Source organism: Gigantopelta aegis, chromosome 8 (genome assembly GCF_016097555.1).
Source record: "Gigantopelta aegis isolate Gae_Host chromosome 8, Gae_host_genome, whole genome shotgun sequence".
NCBI lineage: Eukaryota > Metazoa > Mollusca > Gastropoda > Neomphalida > Peltospiridae > Gigantopelta > Gigantopelta aegis.
In genome coordinates, this window is record NC_054706.1 from 56,196,896 (window position 1) to 56,222,695 (window position 25,800).

Sequence of the window (25,800 nt, forward strand, 5' to 3'; positions counted from 1 at the left end):
TACTAGTCTTGACTGGTATAAAAACACAGTACAAGGTATATTTCTATAGTTTAGAATAATATTGGTGCCATTTTTTATATAAAAAAGCATCCTTACGCTAGAAAACGCTTCATTTGCTCCTGTAGTTGCTGATAAAACATGCTGAGTGCAAATAAATAAATAAACATTATTTTGTTTTCCTTTCCAAAACATAATAGATGCAATAAAACACTAATTTTAAAACGATTGCATTATTAACCTAGTGGTTATGGAGTTTTGCTTTTAGGTCAGCTTTCTCTTTGTATCACAAAATTATATATTACGTGTTCTTAATGACACTGTCAGTTTAAATTATATATTAGCGAAGTTTGAAATCCGTTTTAAAACGGAGTTTTGTGTCATTTGTTTTTTGTGTTAAATCTACCGTGTAAAACACTGTTCTTAGAAAACAGAGCGACGCGGCAATAGTCTATCTTTACTGGCGTTGTCATCAAACATTTATTCCGTTCATTTGTTTCGTGGTAGAAGTTTCACCTTAAGGTTTTAGCTTCACTGCAAAAGCCGTAATAAGTGGTACTATTCACTCAACAGCAAAATTGATCTATGCATTAGCTGCCAATCAAGTTTACCGCTTGGGCGTGCCTTTGTGTTTGTGTGTGTACATTTCGATTCGAGTCAATTACGCACGTGAAAGCTTTTCTCGACTGGTCTAACACATTTTGTTAACGTACTTACGCCCGAACGAAAGCCACACATGGTAAATACGGCGTCGTAATGGCTGGAACAATATCAGTCTATACATGACGGCGTAATGCCCGCAACAGTACCAGTTTATTGACGGGCATCAACGATCTTTAGTGATATACTTAGTTCGGAAACATTGATCCCTTTTATTTTATTTTTTATTATTTTTACTTTACTCCTGGGCATCTATTTGTTTTGTGAATTGTGACGAAACATCAAATGTTTTTATTGGTCCCAGTAGGCCTGTTAATGGTACAAACTAATGAACGCGTTAAACATCTGACGTTCAGTTTGGCGAAAACAAAATTAACATTTGCATAGATTTATTGTTTTCGTCAGCGGTTAATGTTATAATTTATAAACTGAAAATACGGCCACAGTCGATAATTCTGAATGACTTATTAACAATATCCGATGAGACTCTTGTTTTAAAAACAAAATAAAACAAAACAAAAACGAACGAACGGACAAATAAAATTAAAAAACCACTTGCTGAAGAAAACACTATGTATGAGATTTGTAGTAGCACATGGCGATATCTTATATATGTTCGTCATCGATTTAAAGACACCTGATTGGCTGCTCTATGGTGATAATCTAGATATCGAAGCAACATTGTCCACTGAAACTGATACAAGCAAAATCGGTGGCGTATAAGTGAACTTTGGTAGAAGATCCCAGATACATGTATTTGTGAATCTTCAGCTGAAATTTATGGTAGCCAACCCCTGGCTTCCTAAATTACCCGTTATGGTTGAAAAATAAAGAAAGATACAGGTATTTTTAGTCTCAAGGAAATTACTAATAGGGTCATAATTATAAAGATGACTTTTTTGACAACGTGCACACCCATACAAACCACACCCAAGCGGGAGTTAGTGAATATGGCGCATATATTTATGGAATATTTGCTTATCAAACCTTAAAAAAATTCTCAATTGAATAAAGGTTTAGCTATTAATTTTTTTTACAAAATCAGCTTGTTTGAAAATTACCCAAATTAATTGCGCCCCACTTTTGCCACAAGGAAAACCCGGTGCGTGAAGACCAAGCGTCATTACAAATATGAGTACGAATATGTGTATTTTGGAGTGCCGATCATTTCACATAGTGTACAACCCATAAACACATATACATAAATACACATCTAGTTATTTAACATTAATGTTAAAAGTGAACATAAAATTGATATGACAAATGTCAAATTAAGTATTTGAGCCTTAAGTATAAACTTACTTAAGTTATATTAGTACAATCGTGTATATTTAAAAGGTTTAGCATTAATAAATCTAATTTAAGTTCATCATGGATGGCAATCATTTGCGTATGGTTATTTTTAATGATTAAGTCTTTTAAATATGTTTCTTAATTCCTTAAACTTGTTACAATGTAGTAATAAGTGCATTTCTGTCTCAATCATGTTTGGGCAAAAAGGGTAATATCTTTCTTCTTTTGGAGTTTTGGGATTTTTTTATATCTTCCAGTTTCAATATTTAAATTATGTGAGCATATTCTTAGTTGTATAATTGCAGAACGTTCATTTTTGTGGGTAGTAAATCTAAATAAGTAGCACTTGTAAAAGTATTATTATATAGGTTGCTACATCTTGTCAACTTTGTATCTGGTGTCATTTTGTATGTAATATGTTTTGTTTTCAAATTTCTTTTAACAGTATTGTTTAATTTTTTCATCAACTATACTTTTGTTACAGTTAAGATTAATGTTTATGTATTTTTAAGCTTCAAAAGATTACATTTTAATCGTTTGCATTCCTCGTGAAACACCAAATGTATTTTCTTTAAATAACGTTTTGGTTATCAATAAGGTTAAGAATTTATTTCATATTCTAAATAATTACCCATCAAATATTGATCTATGCAAAAACAACAAGCGAGCTCTTTTTCGCGACATGGAACACGAGAGAGTTAACAGTATACTTCTACATGTGCAAGCACAAACGCCGTAAGTTTCACATTTCTTTTTAATCTGATTTTTTGTGTGTGTTTTTTTTTTTGTGATCTGTGAAAAGAAAAATGAATACCATACTAATCACTCTCATTAGATTTCAAATAACTGTCACGGGGATTCTATAATACCCGTAACTGAATAAAACACGATTATCCAAATATCTCTCCTAACTGTATATCTATTAGATATCTCTATAACGGGCGGTATATACCCGCGTTGGCTCGTCTCTAGGTATGATCAGAGATACGATCTTATAAAGTATATATTATATAGCACGTTTAGTTCACTAGAAAACACAACAAAAACACAATACACTTTGGAATCTGTATTAACCTACGCTGACAAATGTACAGCCGCAGTAGTTAATTAATAACAACAATAATAACAACCCAGAACTGATCACTTAATTAGTTAATCTCTAGGTGTCTAGTTTACACAATATGCTAATCACTTCACCGTGACACAACACCCACACGTGTGATAATTGAGAAACGCTTCTAGGGGAACTTAATTAATAAATGAATTACAACACTATTCCTAACTGGTTAATTTTTAATTAACCCTAACTACTCATTCAATAACCTTGTAATACAGACTTAATACTGGTAAATATCACAATAAAGACAATAACCTACAGTTTACCTAGGTCCTCTAGGATGACTGGCTAAGCTAATTATTACCAAATACTCGTATAATGTTAGAACAATCAGTCTACGATTTACTTCGTCAGATGACCGAAGACACTGTCTAATAATATTGGTATAATACAGTATTAAAATATTTAAAGTCACATCAATCACATCAAGGTGATACAGCAGAGCAGAAATAATATATTTACCTAAGTCCAAACGGACAACGTTCCCGGGAAGCTGTCCTTTTTGCTTCTCTCGATATCTCAAAAAAACTAGCTATTTATTATAAAACAGAATATCGCCTGGGGGTACAAGGCGGTCCTCCCCCTATCATCTGATATTCCACCTCTCCTAGAGTCGGTATATTTCTCTTTGATCGCCAGACTTACTGTCGCCATTCCGCGAGCAATCCCCTGGCCATAAACAGCACTACCGGAGATATTACGTAACTACTAGCCACATGGCCTCCACACCTGCTCTGGGTGTGTATTAGGCGTACCGATCGAGGACCGTCGCGCAGAAGTATTACGTAACAAGTTGCCCACCTGGTTAAGTGCAGTTTGGAACTGCAAACGGCCTTCTAAAACAATTAATATCGCCACAGGCGAAAACAAAATTAAGAGCATGTACCGTCACAATAACTTGTAAGTGTAATCGTAACCTGATGGTCACTCATTTAGTATTCTGTATATGTTGACAGTAAAAACGTTGGAATGATTTGCATTATATTATTTGAAGCATTAGTTGTATTTGTGTTTCGTATTGATCAAAGATGCTATAATTATATTGGGAAGACTTTATTAGAGATTTAAATTTATACTATACATTTTCTCGCATCCGGAGAATAACATTTACCAAAATAAACTGATTCCACAGAGTTACATTACGTAAATAAAATATCAATTAATTATTGTGTTGATCTTGTAAATATTCACGATTTGCCTGGGCCAGGAAATCCCTATGCAGATTGCATTACGAAACAGTCGCGTTACATAACCATGATTACAAACCAAAGAAATATTTCATATAGCAGCGTCAAATTAAAGTTAGAGTCATCGCTAAGAGACCTTTCTGTTTACAGAGCAACCCACGGTGGACATCGTATCAACAATTCGAGTGCGAGTTACGGTATTCATTAAAGTTATTAAAGGTTCTCTCATACCAAACTGGCTTCCACTGGTAATAATGTTAATGTTCTCGCACCCCCCTCCCCACGAAATTTGTTTTTAAACGGTGTCCTCTGGTAATAATGTTAATGTCTTCCGCCCCCCCCCCCCCCCCCCACACACACACACACACCACACACCACCCCGATTAAAATGTCTAGATGGAGAACACCGAGTATTACAGTCCCTGATTCTTTTAACATCTCCCCCACCCACCATCTCCAATTATTTTAGACTAGATACCGTCCTGGGTTTAAAACTAGTAATAATAGTAATTGATTGCCTACGCTCTACGTTAAAACTTCCGGAATGGCCCGAGGCTATTTTGTCTCGTCTTCGCTCCAGCATAAAACTCATACTGGTGTCATATAAACAAAACCCTTTACTCTAGTAGAAGAACGGTTATGTATTCAGCGCAATCTGATTGAAGGTGAATATCATCACATCATAATATGTGTGCAATATAATACTCCACACTTTAAATTATACGAATATTTAACTTTACATAATAACATATTCAGCATGATGTATGTGCATGAAAAATGTATATTTGTTATGCAAAACCAGGATCCTGCTTGCGCAGGTGCAGTGTGTAAACTTGTTTATGATTATACCTGTATTAACCAATAGTTAGTTATTATTGCCAGTAGTTTAAAATCGTGTTTGTATGTGTCATGCTTGTACCAATATATGTTGTAAATAGCATACATGTTTTGCATTCAGTTCCATACGTGGAGTGTTTATATGCAATAAAGCTTATCTTTTCTTATCTTATTGGCATACAGTCAAACTTCGTTAACGTATCAGTTACCTCGAGATATCAGAAGTTCGATATACAAATGGAACAGAAAGAAAGAAGTGTTTTATTTAACGACGCACTCAACACATTTTATTTACGGTTATATGGCGTCAGACATATGGTTAAAGACCACACAGATTTTGAGAGGAAACCCGCTGTCGCCACTACATGGACTACTCTTCCGATTGGCAGCAAGGGATCTTTTATTTGCACTTCCCACAGGCAGGATAGCACAAACCATGGCCTTTGTTGAACCAGTTATGGATCACTGGTCGTTGCAAGTGGTTTACACCTACCCATTGAGCCTTGCGGAGCACTCACTCAGGGTTTGGAATCGGTATCTGGATTAAAAATCCCATGCCTCGACTGGGATCCGAACCCAGTACCTACCAGCCTGTAGACCGATGACCTGCCACGACGCCACCGAGGCCGGTACAAATGGAACAATTTCTCGACTCGAGACTGAGCAGAATAACGTTCGCTGGACTGGTTCATGCGCTTCATGTTAAATCAAATGACCACATCGGTGACTAGTCACATCGTACGCGAACGTTAGCGTCGCTCGCTGTCACTGAACACAGGGAAAGTGTTTATCGCTTTCATTAAAACCCCCAACTAATTTCAGACCAGCGATAAACTAGTATTTATTTGTCTATATCTTATAACAAAGACATTAATGGGGAGAAAATATATTTGAAATAATAAACCGCTAAAAACATTGGTTTAGATATCTATGCGGAAAAAAATAAAACGTGAAATGGCATCGTAACGACTCGTTTTCTCTCAGTTATATTAGTGGTTTTTCTTAATTAGTTTTGACAAATAGTTATGTCAAATAAGACAGATGTGTTATATGCGTTTTGCGTGGTTTTTGTGTTATAGTAAACTAATAATTAAAAATATGTTTTTAAAGGAAGCAATTCATGTGCCATATTTCGATATTTGACATTTATTTGTGATAAATAAAGTATAAATTGAACTATTTCGTCCATATTTTTTACATAATTAAGCAAAAACAGTGGTTTCCTCCAAAAACTAGTTAAACAGGAAAATATCAGCTTTATTTTGCGAATGTTACAATGGTGAATTTGGAATGTGGAGAGCATCTTCCGCCTATTCCCTGTAGCTCTATGGTAAACCGCTTGTTTATATCGTATCGATCCCCGTCGGTGGGATCACTGGGCTATTTCTCGTTCCAACTAGTGCACTATGATTGGTATATCACAGGCCGTGGTATGTGCTACCCTGTCTGTGGTATGGAGCATATAAAATATCCCTTGCTACTAATGAAAAATGTAGTGGGTTTTCTCTCTAAGATTATACACGTCAAAATTACCAAATCTTTGACATGCAATAGCCGATTATTAATAATTCAATGTGCTCTAGTGGTTTCGTTAAACAACACAAAAATTAACGTTTTATTCTGCGAATATGGAATGTGGAGAGGTTCTGTAGTCTGTTCTCGGTCTCTTTGTATTTATATTTCTCTAAGTCTTCTGCCTGTCTGTCTGTATACTTATTTATCTATTTATATATACACATACAGACAAATACAAAAACACACAAATACACTTATGTACACAAATACATGTATAGGGTCCTGCATACATATAAATACTATATACATGCACACAAATATACATATATGCATCCATCTATCTGTCCGTGCATAGATGTAGGAGAGAGAGAGAGAGAGAGAGAGAGAGAGAGAGAGAGAGAGAGAGAGAGAGAGAGAGAGAGACATCCAGAGAGAGAGACAGAGAGAGACACATAGACAGAGACACACAGAGAGAGAGAGAGAGAGAGAGAGAGAGAGAGAGAGAGAGAGAGAGAGAGAGAGAGAGACACACACACAGAGAGAGAGACACAGAAAGAGAGAGACAGAGACATAGAGACAAAAACAGAGAGTGAGATAAACAGAGAGAGACAGACAAACAGGCAGACAGACAAACATACAAACACAGAGGGAGACAGACAGGCATATAGACATAAAGAGATACAGAGAGAGAGAGAGAGAGAGAGAGAGAGAGAGAGAGAGAGAGAGAGAGAGAGAGAGAGAGAGAGAGAGAGAGAGAGAGAGAGAGAGAGAGAGAGAGAGAGAGAAAGCGAGAGTGGGACCGTGTGTGTTTCATTCTTCGCGGTATTATGGAATAATTCCCATTTGCTTGCTAAATAAATTTATGGATTTATTTTGGTAGCAGACAGAGCTTAACAATGTACCAATGTTATAATCTAGGTAGAATTGTAAAGCATCCACGTGTGTGTAGTCCTTTTGCTCCGGTCTGTCAAACTCCCCCAGGAATACCTTGTATAGCAGGATGCTGACGCCTTAATTATTCAGTATATCGTATAAGTACGTATGTATAGAACATGCGGCAAAACAATTAACAAAATGTAAAAGGTAACAGAGAAAGGAAGAGAGATACAGAGAGATTTAGACAGACAGAGAGGGGTAGTTAGAGGTGAAAAGGGGATAGAGGGGTGGGACAAAGATGGTGTGTGAGAGAGAGAAAGAGAGAGAGAGAGAGAGAGAGAGAGAGAGAGAGAGAGAGAGAGAGAGAGAGAGAGAGAGAGCTGTATTGTGTATTGTATTGTTTAATCGTTTAACAGTTTAACACGTTTATCTATGACATGTTATTTAATGATATCTTTTTGCTATAGCTTTATTTTGTTTTATTTTTGTTTTAATTTTTTTATATAAAATGATATCTGCACAATACCACTGAGTCAAGTAGCTGTGTGTTTGAAACATGTATGGGGTACCTGTAAATCCAAGTACTACTATTCTGTGACTTTCTTCACTTAATATTTTTGGGGAGATGTATTATTCACATTTCTTTTAGGTTGATGAATACGTATACATTGCATATAGTATGTGTAGCTTTAATATTGCCGTTTATGGGATTCTATTTGGTAGAGTACAGTTACTGGAATTTAACTATATTGTGAATAATTCTTAAACCGATATAACAGCATATTATTGAGTTTTAAACTCTTGCCAACTCTTATAATATTTGTTTTACAAAAGAATTTCAAAGTTAATTTTCTAAAAAAAAATCTCTTAAGAAATTACGGGGCGGGACTAAGCCCAATGGTAAAGCGCTTGCGTGATGCGCGGTTGGTCTAAAATCGAACCCCGTCGGTGGCCCATTGGGCTGTTTCTCGTTCCAGCCAGTCCACTACGACTGGTATATCAAAGGCCGTGGTATGTGCTATTTTGTTTATGGGATCCCTTGCTACTAATGGAAAAATGCAGCGGGTTTCCTCTCTAAGTATATCCGTCAAAATTACAAAATGATGGACATCCAACTGCCTATGATTAATAAATCAATGTGCTCTAATGGTGCCGTTAAACAAACAAACTTTAACTTTTTTGTATTTTAGGTACGTTTTACAACCATTAGTATTTATATAAGATGAGGTGCTTGCGTCGCAGGATCGAACCACCTCGGTGAATCCATTTAACGGATTGTTGTTTCTTGTTTCAACCAGTGCACCAACACTGGTTAAATGCTGTGTATGTGCTTTCCTGTCTGTTGGAAAGTGCATATAAAAGATCCCTTGCGGCTAATGGAAAAAATGTAGCGGGTTTCCTCTTTATGACTATATGTCAAACATACCAAATGTTTGACATCTAATAGCCGATGATTAATAAATCAATGTGCTCTAGTGGTGTCGTTAAACAAAACAAACTTTAACTGTATTATTTTCATATATATATATATATATATATATATACACACGTAATATGTTTTTCATTTTTAAAATGCTTCGTCTGTTATATATACTACTCAAAAGAATTTAGGGGTCAGACGATATTTTCGACATTATTTTCTGAATGTCAATTATATTAGCTAGACCATAATGTCACGCATGGTATTGTTCCATTAAAATCCACTGTCATTGACACTGTCGACTAGTTCTAATGGCGAAAACATGCTTACATTTGCACGTAAATTAGGGCGAAAGCGAAAGGTCTGCTAAGTGCCCATAACTTGCTTTTTCACAAAGCGCTTCATTTGCACGCTTTGCACGTGTATTCCATGTTCCCAATGCTGAATTTCCGTATAATTGGAGCTTGCGTTCGTGTACGGTGCACACTCCAAATTCGACAATGGTACGACTTCAACTGACTATCGAAGATCGAGGAAGGGCTATTGCTTGGCTTCAGGATGGCAATACGCAAAGAAATGTTGCTCTGAGACTTGGTGTCAGTCAGAGTGTCGTTGGCCGACTGTGGCAACGGTACCAAGCAACGAATTCTGTTCGAAATCGTCCACGTTCGGGAAGACCCCGAAGCACTACAAATAGAGAGGACCGCTACATCACCAATATGGCTCTACGTCAACGCACAACCACTGCACGCCGATTACGTGACAATTTGCGGACTGCGACTGGAACTCGAGTGTCTGATCAAACCATACGCAATCGTCTGAGAGCCAATAATCTATGCTGCCGTCGCCAGGCTGTTCGACCACCACTCCTACCACGTCACAGAACGGCCAGACGTCACTGGTGCACGCTTCATCTGCGGTGGCAACGTGTTCAGTGGGGTCGAGTGATGTTCACTGATGAGTCCAGGTTTAGTCTCCAGTTCAACGACGGTCGGGTTCGTGTCTACAGACGTCCTGGGGAGCGCTTCGCTGACGTTAACGTTAGACAACGTCACCGGTTCGGTGGTGGCAGCGTCATGGCGTGGGACGGCATCTCTATCCACCACAGGACCCCCCCTCTATGTGGTGGATGGCAATCTGAATGGAATCCGCTATCTGAATGAGATTATCCGGCCGTTGGTTCTCCCAGGCCTTCAGCAGATTGGCGGCGGGGTAGTTCTGCAGGATGACAATGCCAGACCCCACCGCGCCAGGGTGGTAACGGACTTTCTCAGACAACAAGGTATCGCCAGGATGGATTGGCCCGCATATTCGCCTGACTTGGCCCCAATAGAGCACGCCTGGGACGAATTAGGCAGGAGAGTTCGGGATAACCATGCCCCTCCGGCCAACCTTCATGATCTGGGTCAACTTCTTATGGCAGAGTGGCAGGCCATTCCCCAAGAGTTCTTCAGACGTCTGATCAACAGCATGAGGCAACGATGTGTCGAGTGTATTCGCGCCAGGGGTGGATTCACACACTATTAAACGAATGTTCTAATGTGTAAAATCCATGTTTGACAATCTTCAACTTTGACAGCATGTCATGTGACTTTCTTGTATACAATGACGTTTATTTGTGGGTTTTTGTAAATATGGAAGAATAAATAAAAAATTTGGTGTAGTTTACATCATCAATCTAATACACTCTGAAACTTATTTGGTTATAAATTTTTGACCCTTAAATTCTTTTGAGTAGTATATAAATAGTGTTAATAGTTCAGGGTGTGTGTGTGTTTTATTGTGTTTGTGTATTGTTAAAGTCTCGCATAATTATTTTATGAAAAGTATCGTGTTTCTCTATGTGTTGTTTGTGTGCGTGTATTTGACCAATTGTTTATACCAGAGCTCCGTATACTGTTTCGATGCTCTGATCAAAACATGTTGATTATCATCCTTTTTTCCCCATCCATTTGTCACTCAATAGCGGGTATTGTTATTTTATAGGGAGTGTGGCAGGAGCGATATTTTAATAATTTAAACATGTTTAGTAATTGTGGCATAATAAATATATATCACATATCAAAATATTTCATTTAAGGAAATTAAATCAAACTGAAAAAAAAAAAATTAGTAGTAGGTGTTTAAAACAAAAAATTATACTATGTTTGAGATGATCAATTAATAAGTGTTGATTATGATAATGAACTTCGGAACTGAAGAGATACGAAACCTAATGTGGTGTCCAATTCTCCAGAGAGATAATTAACTTAAAAAGAAACAACCACTGTTCGAAAATTTTTGATAATAATAATTGTAACTCACACTTTGTAGATAGATTATATGTAGTTGAACTTTCGCTCAAGATTTCTTATGTAGAACTAAATCATAATGTACAGCTAAATGAAATTAAAGAAATAATATTGAAAACATGTTTATTATACGAGAATTAACAACAGATGTTATAGATTTCTTTGTTGTTGGGTGTTGGTTTAGTTGCGGGGGGGGGGGGGGGGGGAGTATGGGAGAGTTTGTAATTCGTCCATTTTTCGATTTATATCTAATATATGAAAACAATATTGCAAAAAAAAAAAAAACCAGAAAGCGGTTTTATTGTTTATACAGTTGATGAAAATGACCTAGATTTTAAAAACTTGTCAATTCAAAGGAATGAATATTTAAAATAACAAATTTGATTAAATTCATATATGATGATACGTGCAGTGAACCATGTTTGTTTTAAACAATGGTTGAATCGTAATATAAACTTGTGATATGTTTTAGGAAGAAGTTTGTGCCATTCTGCTTCTGTGAAAATGGGCGGGACGTAGCCCAGTCGTAAAAAAAAATCCGCCTGATGCGCGGTCGGCTTGGGATCGATCCCCGTCGGTGGGCCCATTGGGCTATATCTCGTTCCAGCCAGTGCACCATGACTGGTATGTGCTATCCTGTCTGTGGGATGGTGCATATAAAAAGATCCCTTGCTATTATTCGAAAAATATAGCGGTTTTCCTCTCTAAGACTATGTCACAAAATTACCAAATGTTTGACATCCAATAGCCGATGATTAATATATCAATGTGCTCTAGTGGTGTCATTAAACAAAAGAAAAAAATCTTCTTTGAAAAAACAAAAGAAAATTTCTTCTTCTTCTATTATTCTTCTTCTTCTTTTCCCCTTGTTTTCTTTATCGAAACATGCCATTTTTTAAAATCCTTTGGCAGTGGTCGCTCATTAACGTCACATAACGGTGTGAACAATTCTTAATTTTAACACACCTGACCTGAGCCGTATTCCACTGATTTAGGGGCCGGGACGTAGCTTAGTGGTACAATGCTCGCTTGATGCGCGGTCGGTCTGGGATCGATCCCCGTTGGTGGGCACATTGGGCTATTTCTCGTTCCAGCCAGTGCACCACGACTGGTATATCAAAGGCCGTGGTATGTACTACCCGGTCTGTGAGATGGTACACATAAAAGATCCTTTGCTGCTAATCGAAAAGAGTAGCCCATAAAGTGGCGACAGTGGGTTTCCTCTCTCAATATCTGTGTGGTCCTTAACCATATGTCTGACGCCATATAACCGTAAATAAATGTGTTCAGTGCGTCGTTAAATAAAACATTTCCTTCCTTCCTCCACTGATTTGTGTTTGTGTTGCGTGGTAAAAAACATGGTAACCGACTCGGGTGTTGCATGAAAGCTGTTAACGAATGAATGAATGTTTAACGACACCCCAGCACGAAAAATACATCGGCTATTTGGTGTCAAACTATGGTAATGCAAATAAATAAAGTGATGATCAACATCAATATAAAAATTCAAGACTTAAACAAAAACAGTGTAAAGAACTGTGCAAAAACACAACTATCACAGAATTTTACGGATACTGAATTGTACTCAAAACTTCAATTTTGTGCTGTAGTGGCCATTCTCAAAGAGAATGTTACACCCCTGCACCACGGTGAGGTTACAGCACACGCAGGGGTGCTGTTAACGATAACTATTGAAAGCGATGACACAGGAGTTTATCAAAACTAGATGTGTGTGTGAACCGGCCTCGGTGGCGCAGTGGTTAAGCCATCGGACTACAGGCTGGTAGGTACAGGGTTCGCAGCCCGGTACCGGCTCCAACCCAGAGCGAGTTCTTAAGGGCTCAGTGGGTAGGTGTAAGGCCACTACACCCTCTTCTCTCTCACTAACCCCTAACCAACTAACAACTAACCCACTGTCCTGGACAGACAGCCCAGATAGCTGAGATGTGTACCCAGGACAGCGTGCTTGAACCTTAATTGGATATAAGCACGAAAATAAGTTGAAATGAAATGAAATGTGTGTGTGTAGTTTTTATTAATAAATAATAATGAGGCAAAATGTTATGAATATAAAATACGAAATGTTATGAATATAAAATACGAAATGTTATGAATATAAAATACGAAATGTTATTAATATGAAATTCGAAATGCTATGAATATAAAAGGACATTGGCTTATATTAATTTGTATTATAAAATTATTCATTGTATGGAAAGAAAATAAGCATGACATTGCATAGATACCCTTTGTAAAAACTGGTGTACAAGGTACAGATCTATTTTCAATTAAATTGTTACACAAATTCTAATCATATCTTGATAAATATTTTAACGATTTATGTGCGATACTGAATTCATTTTAACACTGAATTTTGTTTCATCAACAGAAAAAAATTGTTAATATCATTGACGAGGTCTTTGGTTCATTACATACCTTATAAAAAATATATAGATTAACTTAAAAGCCCATTAGCCTATATTGAATACGTAAGTTATAAAATACAATGTGGAACTTAACAAATTGAAAACAAGTTTGTTCTTGTTTAACGATACCACTAGAGCACATTGATGTATTAATCATCGGCTATAAGATGTCAAATATTTGGCAATTTTGACATATAGTCTTAGAGAAAAAACCCGCTATATTGTTTTAGTAGTAGCAATGGATCTTTAATATGCACAATCCCACAGACAGGATAGCACATACAACGGCTTTTGATATACCAGTCGTGGTGAACTGGCCGGAACGAGAAGTAGCAAGAAAAGAAAATTAATATTAACAAGACCTCGGCTTTCTAATGGGCCCACCGACGGGGAGCGATCCCAAATCAACCGCGCATCAAGCGAGCGCTTTACCAGTGGACTACACCCCGCCCCGTATAAACAAACTGAAGGCAGAAAACGAAATTCACCTTATACATAACATGCAAACTTACCTTCGACTGTTCTAGTGCCGATTATGGCATCCAAGTTTACATTTCTATACTCCTGGTGAAAAAAGTGTAGCGCGGAGTTCAGTGCTCGAATGGCAGAAGCCAGCTGACTTTCGGTACTGTTGCCGGTGTCAAGCACGACCTCGGTCAGATGGACGCTCGGACAGACGGAAAACAGCAGCAGCAACCCCAGACTCGCGCACGTTCCCGGCCTCATTCTCTCAAGGTGCGCGACTTTCTCGAAAATGTCTCATGACTTTCGCGACCATCTTACAAAACGGTCGCCAAGTCGCACCCCTGTTGACACGTGGTCATGGCATACGACGATTTGCGAGTGTTCTATTGGTTATTTACTACTGTCCGTTTGATCCCACACTGATGAGCGTAGGTGACAGTGATCTTTTGTGTCGGGAGAAAACATTCAGACGACGACAGTTCCAGCCCTTCTGTGACGAACCTATCGTAGTGGCACCGCGATTCCATCGATTTCACACAGACGCACACACACTCTTGGCGTTGTTGTTTCCACAGAGCGATAATAGGGATCGCACGCGGTTCAATGCATGCATATGTTGTTTGAATAATGCACGACCCGGAAACGAACTTTGTGTTCATTTGAGATTTAAAAAAAAAATACTTTAGGATAACAACCACACAAAAAATGGTGTTTTTCCGGTAACGTGTCGAAACCAAATTAGGTAGAGTAGATCGGGGTTTTTATTTAATTTTTTTTTTTTTTAAATTCTTTATTAGGTTTTGTTTGTTGGGGTGGGGGGTGGGGGGGGGGGGGGGGGGGTTGGGGGGAGTTTGGGGTTTGTTGTTTTTTATTTGTTGGCTTTCTTTTATTTTTGGTTGCATTTTGGGGGGTTTTGTGGGGTGGGTTCTTGTATATTTGTTTTTATATTTTTTATTTGTTTCACTATATTTGCCCATACGTATTATTTTTTTAAAATTGAAAAAAAAGTAATACATCGGAAAAAAAGTTAGTACCGAAATCTAGACTTTAAATTTTGTATAGGTGGATGTATTACCAAATAGCATCTCGTCTGGCTCTAAATTTGAAGTGCATCTACCTCTGATAGAGAAGTTTAAAGTGTCTCGAAGGAAGGAAGGAAATGTTTTATTTAACGACGCACTCAACACATTTGTTACGGTTATATGGCGTCGGAAATATGGAATGAATGAATGAATGAATGAATGAATGAATGAATGTTTAACGACACCCCCAGCACGAAAAATACATCGGCTATTGGGTGTCAAACTATGGTAATGCAAACAAATAAGGTGATGATCAACATCAATATAACAATTCAAGATTTAAATAAAAACAGTGTAAAGAACTGTGCAAAAATATTGGCTGTATTGGCCATTCTCAAAGAGAATGTTACACCCCTGCACCACGGTGAGGTTATAGCATGCGCAGGGGACGAAGATATGGTTACGGTCCACGCCGATATTGAGAGAGGAAACCCGCTGTCGCCACTTCGTGGGCCACTCTTTTTCTATTAGCAGCAATGGATCGTTTATATGAACCATCCCATAGACAGGATAGCACATACCACGGCCTTTATGTACCAGTCGTAGTGCACTCTCTGGAACGAGAAATAGCTTAATGAGCCCACTTACGGGGATCGATCCCAAACCTACCACGCATCAAGCGAACGCTTTATTACTGGGCTACGTCTCGCCCCAAAGTGCCTCGAATGCCGTAGGCGAGATGTGTAACAGGATCTGTGATCATAAAAAATATTGTGTTTGGTTTTTTCAATGAATTCCTGCCATTTGATTTAAACCAGTGTTGCTGGTATCATGATGCTTGGCAGTTATCTAGTACGCCATAAAAATAAGCTTGCCAATTCTTGTGCGAACATTCTCTCTCGATGTCTTTCATTTTCATTCCATTTCAACTTATTTTCGTGCTTATATCCAATTAAGGTTCAAGCACGTTGTCCTGGGCACACACCTCAGCTATCTGGGCTGTCTGTCCAGGACAGCGAGTTAGTTGTTAGTGGTTAGTGAGAGAGAAGAGAGTGTAGTGGTCTTACACCTACTCATTGAGTCTTTAAAAACTCTAGGTGGGAGTCGGTTCCGGGCTGCGAACCCTGTACCTACCAGCCTTATGTCCGACGGCTTAACAACGACACCACCGAGGCCGGTTACGATGTCTTTCTAATTCTTCCAAAGAATCCATAATTTGATAAATAGATATTGGGATGAAGAACTCGAAGAGCAAAAGAATTACACCGTTTGGGACACTTTTTATGTTTCAAGTATCGTACAGGTGCAGATGGAGTGGAAGTGTACTAGGGGGTGTACCTTCCCTCCCCCTTGAACATCGAAATACCCCCGAAATGCTCTGCTATGCTTTGCAGATTAGAATTTTCTTTTTCATGTGTTCTGGGGTAAAGGATGTTGGGGAATCTAGGGTTGTTGTTTTGTTGTTGTTGTTGTTGTTTTTTGTTGTTTTGCAGGTAGTTGTTTTAGAATGATGGTGGATATGTAATATCTTGGTTGTTTTGGTGCTTCTGAGGACGATAAGTAATATATATGAGAAAAAAAGAAAGAAATGTTTTATTTAACGACGCACTCAGTACATTTTATTTACGGTTATATGGCGTCAGACATATGGTTAAGAAACACACAGATATAGAAAGAGGAAACCCGCTGTCGCCACTTCATGGGCTACTCTTTTCGATTAGCAGCAAGGGATCTTTATGTGCACCATCCCACAGACAGGATAACACATACCATGGCCTTTGATATACCAGTCGTGATGCACTGGCTGGAGCGAGAAATAGCCCAATGGGCCCACTGATGGGGATCGATCCCAAACCGACCGCGCATCAAGCGAACGCTTTACCACTGAGCAACGTCCTGCCCCTGGTTGTTTTTGATGTTTCTGAGGAAGATGGCCAGATAAGTAATATATATGAGGGTATCAATTGAATAATGTAGGTGTAATTTTCGAACGTTGCGCCCACACCCTATACGAATCCTGTACCCGCTCCTGTTTGGTTTTATTTTATGTATTTTGTATGGATTTAAAACAGCAGCCTGATTTATCTACATTGATTTGGATGAAACGTTAGCTGCCTGTGTTTGCATTGCTGACAAATATTCTCCAGTCAGTTGCGTACGTTAAACTTGGTTATATTGGCTTTCGATATACAACTGCCGCTAAATGCGTGTACAAATCTCATCAAATACCATCTCTCTTCCGAAAAGCAAACCGTTGTCTTCCGGTTGCAGACATTATAGCGACAACGATATCGCATAAAATGTTACTTCCTGTCGTGAATATGCGAACCGATTTCTGGCATCTGCTGTGATTTTTATCAGATAACAAGCGCTGTTTTATGGTGCGAGCCTGCGCTATTGACATTCTTTTTTTTTTTTACTTTACTACCAATAACCAATGCTCGTAATGGACGTGTTGGCAAAATGCCACACATGTTGATGTCATATTGTTATCACGTGATTAAGCATGCATATGTAAGCAGACGTGTGAACTGTGTCGTAAATTCGTAATGAAAGATACAATTGTGGTATGCATTTGTACCTATTAACTCGTACTTTATCAACTGCACCAGTTATAAGAGTCTGCAATATAAACAAGACAGTATAAGGAATAGGATTAGCTTTATACTGCATACTGATATCATTAACAGGGTCGTAGCTAGGATTTTTGTGGGGAAAAAATTTGATATTTTTTTTTTGGGGGGGGCAACACTAGTTAATAGTTAAAAACTTCTCAAACGGTTAAGAAGAGAATTTTCTTTAAGTTACTATAATTTGTTCCGGACTTGCCCCCTCCCCCCTCCCCTCCGCTAGCTACGGCCCTGATTAAGGGGGGAAAAACCGTCATATTCGTACGAGTCATGGGAGCAGGGGGAACTGCCCTCCTCCCCTTAAGGTTGGAACAAATCCTCAAACTCGGGCAAAACAGAGATATTCTGGCAAAATGGGCTTTCCTGAAACCTTTTCACCGTGTATTTCCATCATTCTAAGGGCGGGACGTAGCCCAGTGGTCAGAGCCGGATTAAGCAACTGCGGGGCCCGTAGCAAAACATAGCATAGGCCCCTACTACTGGCTAGTTACAAAAGTAAACGTACCCCCCCCCCCCCCCCCTCAACCCACGCCCACTATTATTATAGCTTTACATACTACATAATCACACCTTAATGTTTGAACAATCAGTCAGATGTATTGTCGAAACAAAAGGAATCTTGCCAACAGTATTAAAAACCAGTGCAAATGCCATTAAACTATAATGTAACTGCGTGTATGCCCCGAAAACGTGGGTCAAAGTTTAGGCCAGTAGACAAGTGTGATTCAGGCTCCGATTATCAAATTACCAATGACAACACAGTCGCGCGTGCGTTTTTATGCCGGGACAGAATTTCTATCTATCAATTGCACGCGCCCTTCACTTTTAGCACGCCGTGCTCGTGCTGTATAAAGTTTAAACTAAAAAAAAAAAGCCCTGAAAGCGCGGGGCCCCTGAAAGCATTTGCTACATCTGCTACGTTGTTAATCCGGCACTGCTAGTGGTACAGCGATAGTTCGATGCGCGGTCGGTGTGGGATCGATCCCCGTCGGTGGGCTCATTGGTCTATTTCTCTGGCCGTGGTGTGTGCTATCCTGTCTGTGGGATGATGCATATAAAAGAGCCCGTTCGTCTATGTTTAATCCCAGTAGAGCACTTGCCCTGGATAGTAGTTCTACTCGGTATCAGGACATATCTGACCTCGGTACCTATATATATATATATATATACAGTCGAACCTGTCTATGGCGGCCACTCGTGGGACATGACAAAAGTGGCCGCCATAGAGGTGGCCGCCGTATGCAGGTCATATATAAGTCCGAACTGCAATGTCACTTACGTCACCTCGCTCCCCACTTAGTGTACCTGCGACGATGTTGTGCCTATGCCTGAATGAATCCAGCCACCCATTTGACGCTTTGAAACTCGCTATTGCCAAATCTTCGGCACATTTTAACGCCTTCTCCTTAATCAGTGGACCGCTTACATTTATTCTACGAGCAGTGGCATCTTGGAACCATTTCCAAACCAACATGTTAATATCCTCATTGCTTGTAAGTTTTCTCTGCCCTTTTCTGTCAGATGGCTGGTTGTTATCATAATCTGCCAACACCTCCGCTTTTCTCTTTAAAATGCCATCAATCTGAGTTCTACCCACCCCGAAATGTTCAGCAATTTTTCTAGCACTCAATTTGTCTTTCTCTGATTTTTTAATGACCTCTACTCTGTTCCAACGTTAACGCGATCGGCTTACTGGGTTTAGGTGGCATTTTGAAAATAAATATCAGAAATAATCTGCAGCAGTATTTAATTCCTTCTAGAGTTGACACGTTTAACTCCAGTTGTTTTAGGCTAGATACCCTCTTATCAACTGCATTTAATGACCACCGCCGATGACTAGTACATCGCACCGTTAATCCAGATTAAAAACACTTGTTAATTAACGAACACAGCTAAGCGACCGACGACCTTTAAACGACCGCTGTTTATCAAGCCAATTAGTTATATCAACAAAAACATCTTACGGTTTTTTTTACGATTGCCGACATTTCTTTATAACTTGCACTAAAAAACAATTGTGGCCGCGATAGCAGGTTAATTTTCGCTTTTTTATGACAAAAGTGTGGCCGCTGGCCGCGTTGAGCAAGTGGTTGCCATATAGAGGTAAAATATACAGTAAAATTCATTGGGGGACCTCAGGGTGGCCGTCATGGACAGGTGGCCGCCATATGGAGGTGGCCGCGAAGGCAGGTTTGACTGTATATATATATATATATATATATATATATATATATATATATATATATATATATATATATATATATATATATATATATATATATATATATATATATATATATATATATATATATGTATGTGTATATATATATATATATATCCAGTCAAACTGGCCATTCAGGCCCAGTTGTTTTTTAAAATGTATGATGTTCAAACAATGAATCATCTTAATGGTTGTTTTAGAAATAATTGCACCACAAAGAGTGGGCAAGCGAAATAGAGCCCTATTTTTAGTTTTGAGTGGTTTGTTGACCTCTTTAGCCATGCTTGATTTGTTGAAATGTTAAATGTTTCTGATGAAATGTTTAGGTTTAGTTATCTCGTGGAATGCCTACAATTAGATGGTTTATTCGAATGTTTAAGCTTGGTCTGATGCAATATTTAGACTCATTTTGGTTGGTTGAAATGCTTAGGCCAAGTTGCCCTGTTCTAGTATTTAGACTTAGTTAGATTATTGTAATATTTAGGCTTAAGTGGACTATTAGAATATTTAGGTTCAGTTGGACTGTTGGAATATTTAGTCTTAGTTGGACGTTTGGACTATTTGGGCTTAGTTGGACTATTGGAATATTTAGGCTTAGATGATTTATTGGAATATTTAGGATTAGTTGGACTATTGCAATATTTAGGCTTAGTTGGTCTATTGGGATATTTAGGCTACGTTGAACTGGTGGAATGTGTAGGCTTAATTGATTGGTTGCACTGTATATAATTAACAGATTTGTTGGAATATATATGTTCTAGACTTAGCTCGTTTGTTGAAATGTTTAGTCTTAGCTGACCTATCGGAGCATTTGGTCATAGTTGGTCCGTTAGAATATTTAGTCTTAGTTTGACTGTTATAATACTAATTTAGGTTTAGTTGGTCTCTTGGGTAGTTTTTGTAAACATAGCCAAAGTAAATTGTGTTGGTGGAAGGAATTTACAAAACTTAATGTTTTAAAAAAAATAGTTTTTGCAAAATTTGTTTTTCATATGAATGTTAAATGACTAATAGATCCGATGTTATACATTTGTAATGCTAATAAATAGGTTTTTCACAGTGACTACCGCTGTGTTAGCTATTTCCTCTATTGTTGGCTGCTGCCGCTACTGCTGCTACAGAGCGGGACGTAGCCCAGTGGTAAAACTCTCGCTTGATGCGCGGTCGGTTTGGGATCGATCCCAGTCGGTGTGCCCATTGGGCTATTTCTCGTTCCAGCCAGTGATCAACGACTGGTATATCAAAGGCCGTAGTATGTGCTATCCTGTCTGTGGGATGGTGCATATAAAAGATCCCTTTCCGCATTAGGAAAAATGTAGTGGGTTTCCTCTGATGACTACGAGTCAGAATCACCAACTGTTTGACATCCAATAGCCGGTGATTAATTAATCAATGTGCTCCAGTGGTGTCGTTAAACAAAATAAACTTTAGTTTGTTGCTGCTGCTGCTGGCGCAGCTACTGCTGCTATTGTTGCAACTACTGGTAGTGTTGCTGCTGCAGGTGGTGGTGCTGCTACTGCTGCTGCTGCTGCTGGTGGTGCCGCTATTGCTGCTACTGTTGCAACTACTGGTAGTGTTGCTGCTGCTGCTGCTGGTGGTGCCGCTACTGCTGCTACTGTTGCAACTACTGGTAGTGTTGCTGCTGGTGCCGCTACTGCTGCTGGTGGTGGTGCCGCTACTGCTGCTGCTGGTGGTGGTGCCGCTATTGCTGCTACTGTTGCAACTACTGGTAGTGTTGCTGCTGCTGGTGGTGGTGCCGCTACTGCTGCTGCTGCTGCTGGTGGTGCCGCTACTGCTGCTACTGTTGCAACTGCTGGCAGTGTTGCTGCTGCTGCTGGTGCCGCTACTGTTGCTGCTGCTGCTGCTGCTGCTACTGCTGCTGCTGCTGCCGCTACTGCTACTGCTGCTGCTGGTGCCGCTACTGCTAGTAGTGTTGCTGCTGCTGGTGGTATTGACATTACATTGTTGTGGTGGCTGTACTGCTGCTGCTGTATTGTAACCGTTTATAGAAGTGCTGCTGCTGCTGCTGCTGCTACTACTACTACTACTACTACTACTACTACTACTACTACTACTACTACTACTACTACTACTACTACTACTACTACTACTACTACTACCACTACTACTACTACCACTACTACTACTACTACTACTACTACTACTACTACTATCGCACTGGAGTGTTTATACTGATTTACAGACCTTTTTTCGCTGGAATGTGATGGTCGTAATAGAAATGACTAGAACTGACGGACTTCAAGTATGTCAGATGTATTTAATTGTTGTACATGTCATCTACATTTAACATTAGCAATAAGTCAGATGTATTCAATTGTTGTGCATGTCATCTACATTTAACATTAGCAATACGTCACATCTATTCGGTTGTTGTACGTCATCTACATTTAACATTAGCAATACGTCAGATGTATTCAATTGTTGTACATGTCATCTACATTTAACATTAGCAATAAGTCACATGTATTCAACTGTACATGTCATCTGCATTTAACATTAGCAATAAGTCACATGTATTCAACTGTACATGTCATCTGCATTTAACATTAGCAATAAGTCAGATGTATTCAACTGTACATGTCATCTGCATTTAACATTAGCAATAAGTCAGATATAGTCAATTGTTGTACATGTCATCTACATTTAACATTAGCAATAAGTCAGATGTATTCAATTGTTGTACATGTCATCTACATTTAATATTAGCAATAAGTCAGATGTATTCAATTGTTGTGCATGTCATCTACATTTAACATTATCAATACGTCACATGTATTCGGTTGTTGTACGTCATCTACATTTAACATTAGCAATACGTCAGATGTATTCAATTGTTGTACATGTCATCTACATTTAACATTAGCAATAAGTCACATGTATTCAACTGTACATGTCATCTGCATTTAACATTAGCAATAAGTCAGATGTATTCAACTGTACATGTCATCTGCATTTAACATTAGCAATAAGTCAGATGTATTCAATTGTTGTACATGTCTTCTACATTTAACATTAGCAATAAGTCAGATGTACTCAGCCGGGGTTCTAATTATGGAAGTCAACAGAATTTCGAAAATAATAAAACAACAATGCTGCATAATGCTGCATATTTACCATAATATTCATTATAATGTTGTTGGGGTTTTTTATGATGGCTGCTCTTAACATTTTCGAATTAATAATAAAATGCAACAAGAATATTCGAATTTGAATATTTAATGTTTTACTGGTTAAATTAACACACGCCCCCATAATTGTTCTTTTGTTTCCTAGTATAATTATCTCCGGAAATAGCGATATTTCGGTCTTGATAAGGTTGTTGAGTTTTCTCCGCCTTTGTAATGTTTCTGTGATATTTTGATATTTTGGTCTTCTTCTAAAGTACTTGATACTTGTATGTGAACATTTTTGTTTTAATGATGGCCTGTGGCATACAAGCGATGTAAATAACGCATTTCTTTAACATAATTTAAGTCTTATCCTGAAGAAATATAAGTAACGTTTGTTTCCTTAGTAAAACTACGTATGTCTAAAAAGTCAAAAAAACTTTAACCCTTATTTCGGGCAGGACGTAGACCACTGGTAAAGCGCTCGCCTGATGCGCGGTCGGTCTAGGATCGATCCCCTTGGGTGGGCCCATTGGGCTATTTCTCGTTCCAGTCAGTGGACCACAACTGGTATATCAAAGGCCGTGGTATGTGCTGTCCTGTCTGTGGGATGGTGCATATAAAAGTTCCTTGCTAGTAATGAAACAATGTAGCGGGTTTCCTCTCTATGACTGTCCAAATGACCATATGTTTGACATCCAATAGCCGATTATTAATAAATCAATGTGCTCTAGTGGTATCGTTAGACAAAACAAACTTTAACCTTTTTCCTGACACCACTATGGAGAGAGAGAGAGAGAGAGAGAGAGAGAGAGAGAGAGAGAGAGAGAGAGAGAAAGAACACATTTTATTTTTCGGTTATATGGCGTCAGGCATATGATTAAGGACCACACAGATATTGAGAGAGAAAACCCGCTTTCGCCACTTCAAGGGATCTTTTATATGCACCATCCCACAGACAGGGTAGCACATAACACGGCCTTTGATATACCAGTCGTGGTGCACTGGGCCCACAGACGAGGATCGATCCCAAACCGATCGCGCATCGAGCGAGCGCTTTACCAGTGGGCTACGAGGGTTTTGGTTGTAATCACTCTTATTAGTGGTTTCTGTCAGTGTTGGTGTGATCAATCAGTATCATATGTGAGAAGGTCATTAAGAACGATTTGTCAGCACCGGTTCTACTCGCCACACCTCGCTCGCAGTTTTGCACACAAATAGAAACACGAACCATTCCAATCAATAGATCAACAATTATTTCAGTAAATAATGTATCAAACATTATCACAGATGATGATGATGATGCTATAATTGTACTGTTGTTAATGCTGTGTTAAATTTGTTTGGCTTTTTTATTGTTGTGGTGGTGGCGGTGGTGGTGGTGATAGTGGCGATGATGGTGGTTTTAGTTTTGGGAAAGTATTGCTATGTTTTGTTGTAAAACAAACCCCATAAAACTCCCCAACAAAACAACCAGCACTGTATTCAAATAATTTATATACAAACACATAGCATCATTAATTACCAACACATATCAATGGTCACTTTTATTACAAATAGAAAAAAAATGCACACCAGGAGAAAGTAAAAAGATGACGGTGGGGTTTTTTTGGTTGTTTTTTTTTAGGGCTGGGGGTATGTGTTTTCAATATTACGATGTTTGGTGATTGTCTTCCTCCGTCACTCCTCCCTCTCTCTCTCTCTCTCTCTCTCTCTCTCTCTCTCTCTCTCTCTCTCTCTGTGTGTGTCTCTCTCTCTCTCTCTCTCTCTCTCTCTCTCTCTCTCTCTCTCTCTCTCTCTCTCTCTCTCTCTCTCTCTCTCTCTCTCTCTCTCTCTCTCTCTCTCTCTCTCTCTCTCTCTCTCTCTCTCTCTCTCTCTCTCTCTCTCTCTCCACTTTACCATATAGACGTCAGAAGTGGGAGGATGTACTCCTATGTGTATGGACCTCACATACTATGTACATGCATACCTTAACAAGATGGAGTTGGTAAACAGGTGTGCTACAACGGGCGTGTTTCTTTTCTAGTTTCTTTCAAAATCCTGTTGTACATAATACCCTCTTTTCCTCAATTTGATTGTTATTAAAATACACTTGTATACGAATTGTATATGTATACATTACTATTATATTATAATTAAGTGATTGTCGTCATTATATTGTATGTATTTAGGAGAGGGCCTAGTAAGTTGGCAAACTTGTGCCCAATCTTTTTGTTGTTTATGCAATAAAATATGTTTTCAATCAATGTATTTGGCCATAGCGAAAACAAACCAAAACTATCATGAATCATCAATCATCAACTGAACGAGTCTAACCCCACGGCTTCAACCAAGCAACATAACGCAGAAAATATTATTTCAGATGTGTATGACTAGACGTTTCTGACGTTTAACCGTTAACACCAAGAGGAATTGGCATTTATATAATTATATGACACTGCACAGCGCCCAAATTGGTAAAAGTGACAAGTGTCCGACTTTAGTAAATGACACGGTGTGTGAAATACTAGCCTCGGTGGTGTCGCGGTTAAGCCATCGGACATAAGGCTGGTAGGTACAGGGTTCGCGGCCCAGTACCGGTTCACACCCAGAGCGAGTTTTATCGACTTAATGGGTAGGTGTAAGGCCACCACATCCTCTTCTCTCTCACTAACCACTAACAATTAACAACTAACCCATTGTCCTGGACAGACAGCCCAGACATCTGAGGTGTGT

The 25,800-nt window shown here is 38.8% G+C and overlaps 1 protein-coding gene across 1 annotated transcript in view; it reads right to left on the reverse strand.

The window, feature by feature from the left end:
• LOC121380256 (UPF0764 protein C16orf89 homolog) overlaps positions 1 to 14,596 on the reverse strand; it is a 37,600-nt gene extending 23,004 nt beyond the window's left edge. Inside the window, exon 1 of the mRNA XM_041509102.1 lies at positions 14,132 to 14,596. Within this exon, the coding sequence (XP_041365036.1) occupies positions 14,132 to 14,345 (214 nt within the window). The 5' untranslated portion in view covers positions 14,346 to 14,596. The remainder of the gene's footprint in view (positions 1 to 14,131) is intronic.
• Between the last annotated feature and the right edge of the window lie 11,204 nt (positions 14,597 to 25,800).